Below are 6,749 nucleotides of genomic sequence, written 5' to 3'. Positions count from 1 at the left end.
TCGGTGGGGCAAAGGAAATGTGTTTTGACTTGATCCTAAACCTGTTATTTCTGAAGTGGAGTGTTCCATCTAAATCAGAAAGCGTGTTAGTGCCTAATATTAGGTCTACGCCTACAAGATTGGTGGCGATTAGTGCTGTGATTTCAAATTTGAGACCCTGAATTTCTAGTCGAAATTTTACCGCCTTGTCTGATGTCAGAAATTGTCCATTGCCTAATTTGAATCTAACTGGGGATACTTTGGTTGGTGTCAATTTAGAGAGATAGGGAGAGGATTTCAATAGTCGTCCGGATATAATGGATTTGGATGCACCACTGTCAAAAAGAATTAATGCAGTTGTACTATCAGGTAGTCGTCCCTTAGTAAAGTTGCGTTCCGTTAGCTGTAACTCAACTTCGTCAATCCCTAAATGAGTAGATGTCATGTCATTGTCAGGCCTATTCTTAGTCGGGGAGAAAGAACAATGAGCGCTATTGGCTCTCTCCCGTCTTAAAAATCCTGTGGGCGTGGTTGATTTTGGGGTTGTTGGTGGTGGGACTGGTGATATTGGGGCTGCTGTGGGTGTGGTGGGTAGTATTGGTTGTTGGCATAGCTACCGTATGGAGGGGCATAGTAGTCATTATAGTCAGGGAAGGGGGGTGGTGGGGTCGTCATGTCCCTAAGTCTTTTTCGACATTCTCGCCAAATATGGCCAGGAATGCCACAGTAGTTGCATGTAAGTCTGCGTGTTGGCGGTCGGTTTGTCCGTCCGATCGATAGGGGCTCCTGTTTTGCACGTCATTGCGCCTTTCGTCGCGTCTATTGTGACTGATGTCACGTTGGCTTTCGCGGCTTACGCTGCGACTAGCACTGCGTAGTCGTGGGGTAGGGGGTCGTTGGATGGGGGATTTTGGCCTTTTATCATTGTCTCTGTCTGTCTTGAGGTTTAAATAATGTATTTGCTCCTTCAATTGATCTATTTCCTCTTGAGCAGAGAAAGATAACTCCTTGGTCGGCTTAGTCTGTCTATGGTTGAGGTCTAGAAAAAGTTGGGCTTTCGCCGCTATTTCTTCTGAGGTCAGGTCAGGGGCGGTCATAAGTATGGTCGCGCGGCAGTCTGACGGCAAAGAATCCAACAACTTATGCCTAATCTGGGTTTCCCCATAGTCGATGTAGGCTGCTGTTGTTCTCAACCTTTGCAAGTACGCGTCTGCGCTCTCGTCATTTGTCATAGTCATATTTTTAAAGTCCGTCACATGGCTATATGACGATTTAGCGGGACTAAACCGTCTTATGAACCCATCTTTCAGGTCGCTATATGTATTGAATTGAAGTCCGTCAATCCAAAGTCGCGCCTGCCTTGTAAAGTCCGTCTAAACTTTCGCAGTATTGTCTGGAATTGGTCGGGGTCGGCTTTGTCAATGTTGCGCATCTTGACAGTCGTCGAAAGTCAAGAAGTGCGCAGTCGAGTTGTCCCTATCAAGTTTATCACCCGAGAAACGGGATGGTAGAAAGTCAGTCTGTCGCAGGGTTTGTCGGGAGTTGTTGGTTGAAGTCATGATTATATAGGGTAATTAATTAAAGTGATAAAATCAAATTCGGTTATCAGAATTGAACCGTAAAATATAAAATATTGATAAACTTCTAATTAACAGTAATCCTGGCAGTTAAATTACTATTTAATCACGATTCGGCAAAACGAACAGAAAACGTTTAAAAATTAATTGTTGCTGGGCAAATAAACAATCTGAGAACTCAATCTCTCACTCACTCTCTTTCACCAGTGGAACATAAGAGAAATGGTTTCACTTACCGAAATATGTCTTCCAAAATTAATTAAACAAGTGCACAATTCAGCGAAAGAGTCAGAGTCATTTATTTAGTTAAAGAAGGGTCAAGTTGATAGTCACTCGATGCGATGGCGATCAGGCAGTCGTTGGTGTAGGTGTCTTAGTTTCAGGCTTGAAATCGTCGTTGTCTTTGTAGTATATGCTCTTTCCTACCGTCTATATCCTCCGTCTGAGTCTTCCGTGTGCTCTATCCGTCTGTTCTGTCCGTCTGTATGTTTAAATTTCTTCTTTTCTTTCTTTTTGTTGACTCGAGTTTATGTTGCTGTAGATTGAAGAAGTCTGCTCACAGATTCAATTTTTAAGTATGAAGTTTCCAGTTCGTTTGCAAATTTTGTAGCTGGTTGGCAAAGTCGTAAGCTTTTTGGCTCTGCAATTTGTTAATCTTGCACTCTTGAAGTATTTTATTAAAGCCGGTTCTCCACCATGTCGTGTTGGGGAATGGGATCGGTGATTATTGAAGGGAAGCGTAATGAAGAAACTTTGGAGAAAGTTATACAGTTCAAATCACAAAGTATTTTATTATCAATATTCAGCTACAGTTCGAAGTACATGAAGATTCAGATATAACAGGAGACGATGAATATAATAGTTTCGAAGTATAAGATTGAGATTCGGAGTGAAGTTAATATAATATTCGATGGACGTTTAAGTCTTGAAGTCAGTCAGTCTATCTGGATGAGTGTGGGTCTCGTATTCTATGGTTGGTCTTCTCTCTAATAATCAAGAAGTCTTATTTATATCATTAGTTTTGGGGGTGTAACAATTTAAGATGGGAGTGATCTAAACTTGATCTGATTGGTCTACAGGTCACTGTCTATCAAACTTTCTCTGGTATAAGGGGTGTGGTGATGCTCTGTGCAAGTGACTGGGGCTGGAGTGTGAGTCATACTTCTTCCATGAAGTTAGCTGACGTCACTGAGGGTTGGTCTTTTTATGGTCAAGGCTTAGCAGTTAAATGGTATTGGGGGTTTTGGGATTCTAAGATGACATTGGGGGAGTTTGTAACGAGTGAGGGTGAATGACTGAAAGGATAACAGGAAGTTATATTCATACTACATAACACTAATTCCCGCCCAGCCTGATTTCCATGCCCTTTTATTAAGTGGGTAGTGCTCACTCAGGCATGAATGGTTTTCCAACTGTTTGGTGTTATTTTAAAATTGATTTTATTGGATGGCATGTTTCTTGTTTGGCAGCCAATTCACTTTTTTGACGGACTGGTAGAATTTAGGTTTGGCATTTTTCTCTGTCCTTTTTTTAACAGCCGTTATAGAGTACCTACCTACTAAGGTAGAATGTCTTTTATATAAACAAATTACTAATACGCAAGGGGTGCAGCCGTTTGAATAAAAGTTTGGTGTAAAATTTGAGAATTTGTTTAAAAAAAAATTTCATCTTGCAACCTTCACACCACAACCATTTTGGGTGCACATGTACCAATACAATATCGTAATCAAGCAGAAACGTTACTTACGATTTTGAGGGATTTATCCAAACTAGAGATACGCTTCCATTTCAATTTGTTTTTAGTGATGAAAAAAATATGTTTATACCACTCAGTTTTTTCGTTTATAATTTCTACTCCGACTTTATAATGCATTATCTTTAACTGTCTGAATATTAATATAAAATCTCAAATTTGTTGTTGGGTTTATCCCGTTTTCCCCCCTCAAATACATTGTTTTTCACGAACTGCATGAAAGGTGTGAAGAATAAATCTGATACCGAAATTGTTTCATGAACCAAATAGGTTTTACGCAAAATAATGGTTATCCACCTTTCTTATTTATACTTTCCTTCAGATAACCAAATGTCATCTGTCTTCTGAGATGACTTCTAGAATGTGGACTTGTGTCAGATCTTTCACCTCACTGATGCGTCTTACCATCTCAGACTCATCTCTCAGTTTCCCTCCATCACCTCCTGAGTTACCATCCGTCGAGAAGCTATCAGCTGTAAGAGTGACGTCACAGTGCTATGAAGGTGTGATCTCATCGCTCCCTGGTGTGGAAGATATCGCTATAACTATGGATGATGCGGAGGAAGACATTGCTCGTTACACCGCTGTTCTTCGTCAGAAAGCAGGGCAGAAACTTACAAGTATCTCTCTTCATTGTCCATCATCACTTTCACCAGAGAGGGGCCGTGTATCGAGAGAGACAATGAGAGGACTGGGTCTGTTTATCAAAGAACATACAAAGAACTTGGTGTTGCTCTACCTGGAATGGGTGAGGTGTACAGACGAGGATGACATAGTTTACCTGATTGAGTGCTGCAGACGTGTGAAGACATTGCAATACGTTTGGTAAGTTCTTGCTTATACCCCCAAAAATATTTTGTTACAATTTTAAATATCAATCCAATGCAATGGTTTAATTCCTACAGTGTTCATAATATGTGTACTATTTTCTGTAAATATTCGGATACATCCAAAAATGAAACGGTTCCATTCTTTTTTAGCCAATAATAGTGTCAGGTCCTCAAATACATTTTTTGTACTTTAATAAAAATCGGTATAATAGCATTACCCTTTAATTAAATGTTACTGTTAGATAATAGCACCAGCATACACATTTGGATTTAACTGCCAGTTCGATTGTAACTCTTGTATAAGCTCCAGTAGCCGACTGTCAATAGTTTCTCATACCTAACTCGTACTCAATGTGTAATAATCGATTTGTTTATTGTATTAAAAATGTCCTTTTCAATATTTCTCAATATTTCGTATGTACTTATTTTCTTGTATTACTTTAATAGATGTTACTTCGGTCATATGTTTTGTTATAAAGATTGCAATCCCGATCATCATAAATCTCAAATGTATCAATATATATCACAGGTACATTATTCTTATAATGAATTGCAAAAATAAGTAACATTTGGGGGATGATAAGCCACACTTATTTGATACTCTCACCTATCATCCTGCATTTTTCATACCTCAAAGTCAAATTAAAGATATTGTAAAAGCTGTTGATATTATGATAATTTTTCATTCGGGGAGAGTAAACAAAAAGGTATTCAATCATAACGACAGTGTTACATACTACTAGCGTTTTAGCCTGAAACATACAGACACGCAAACACTTGGATACACATTTCCCCATCTTTTGATTTCTTACACCCATCCTTATGTTTCATGATCACAGGCTCTGGTTCTGCGGGACGATGAAGAATGGCAGGCTGCATTCTCACCTCGCTCACCTTCACCGTGGATATTCCGAAGGGCTCGATGTGGATGTTAGGCATGTAAGATACACTGCTCTGCTTCTACACTGTGTAATTTCAACGTCACATTAATGCATACCAGCACTAAAATTTGAGGTTCAAAAAGACGTATAACATATGAGTCTATCGAAAGATTGTTTGTCATTCATACTGAAAGCGAACATGAAGTACCAATAAAAATATAATAGGCCTATGTATAATTTTATTCATTTTACAATTTAATAATACAATCTAGAACAAGGATCCGAATACGATTTACAGTGAATCATTTAAACATCTTTGCTTTGGTCTAAAGAAAAAAAACACATTGTTTGCTTTTAACTTTCATAGAAATGCATTGTCCCCAGATGGTGTAATATTGAGTGATATGACACCGTCGAACTGCAGCATAGGTTTGGATCAATGAAGACAGACAAACATCAAGTTCATGAACGGGATAAGAGAGGACGTGGTTAATTGTTTTAGTGTGTAATTTGTATTTATTTAAAGTGCACCAAAAATGAATACGTTTTTTGTTTAGTTTTACTTAAATATAGCTTCTGTTCTCGGGCTTCAAAAATAGGGGGGAGCAGATAATAAAAAAATCAATCATGACGTCGCCGTCTCGAGTCCGGTGACGTCACGGTTTTTTTTTCCTTTTTTCCAATTACACATTTTAATTTCTTCACTTTTATCACTTGGCGATATCAATACACATATTCTCTAAAAGCTTGAATATATGCACTATACAGCTTTTGCCAAAATTTATTCCCTGCATATTTGGCGTAGCTTTACTATTCTATATGCATTCAAATTATATAAAGAAACTTTTCCTAACATAGCAATTTAGGCCCAATGAGAGCCCCAAGCCAAGCAATCGCCCCCCCCCCCAAAAAAAAAATTAATAATGATAAAAATAAAAATAAAATGATAATAATAATGCAATACAAATATGTTAGCTATTTGTTGAATAAAGTCTTCTATCGCTCAGCTTTCCAGTCAAATCTTTCCTGTTCAGTGATTTCATTTAAAGACGCACTTCGTACATGCAATTAGAAGTCGCGTTCAGCTCCTATTCGGAGTAAAATTTTATTGTACATGGATTAAAATTCTTAAAAAATATATATATTTCATCAATACCCAGACGTAGTTTGTCGGAGGAATCCCAGTTTTCAGAAAGGTCGGAGTATTGCCGTCTTGAGACGGTCTGGACAGACTTGCTGTGGCTATCCTCTGACCAAGATACTCCTTCCACCGACCAAGACACTAGCTACTGTCCTGTCTAGTTTTTAAAGCAACACAGTCGGGTTTTAGTGTATTATTATTATTCAATCTGCAACAATGTACCCCCCATCTAATGAAAAATACTTGTTTATTCGTAACTGTTGAAATTCTGGTACATAAAATGATATCCATGCGTTTCATCAGTGTATTATTGTAAATTATGCTTCATTTATTTACCTCAATTATATATATAAAAAAAAACCGGGTACAGTATGCATATAGTGCGTATTAAAACAAGGTTACACTTTGTATAAAATTCAATGAAATAAGATGTCGGTAATATTATTAGAGATATTCCAGATATTATGAAATGGTACACGTCTCATAAAGGAAATGGTAATGTGGGTGTCGACATAAGTTTTGCCTGGGTTAACCCTTATGGAACAAACACAGTGTTACCACAGTGTGTACCACAGTGTGTAACACAGG

The 6,749-nt window shown here is 38.2% G+C and overlaps 1 protein-coding gene and 1 pseudogene across 1 annotated transcript; one reads left to right on the top strand and one right to left on the bottom strand.

Moving 5' to 3' along the window:
• Positions 1-489: 489 nt before the first annotated feature.
• Positions 490-1,636, bottom strand: LOC121417751 (annotated as a pseudogene).
• Positions 1,637-3,643: 2,007 nt separating this feature from the next.
• Positions 3,644-6,322, top strand: LOC121417750. The gene is made up of 3 exons (XM_041611482.1): positions 3,644-4,134; positions 4,979-5,074; positions 6,181-6,322. The coding sequence occupies exons 1-3, from the start codon at positions 3,659-3,661 to the stop codon at positions 6,320-6,322; spliced, it is 714 nt and encodes a 237-aa protein (XP_041467416.1). The 5' UTR covers positions 3,644-3,658.
• Positions 6,323-6,749: the final 427 nt, after the last annotated feature.

Source organism: Lytechinus variegatus, chromosome 6, assembly GCF_018143015.1.
Source record: "Lytechinus variegatus isolate NC3 chromosome 6, Lvar_3.0, whole genome shotgun sequence".
Classification (NCBI taxonomy): domain Eukaryota; kingdom Metazoa; phylum Echinodermata; class Echinoidea; order Temnopleuroida; family Toxopneustidae; genus Lytechinus; species Lytechinus variegatus.
Note: the sequence above shows the minus strand (reverse complement) of the source record. Positions and strands in the feature narration are given on the sequence as shown.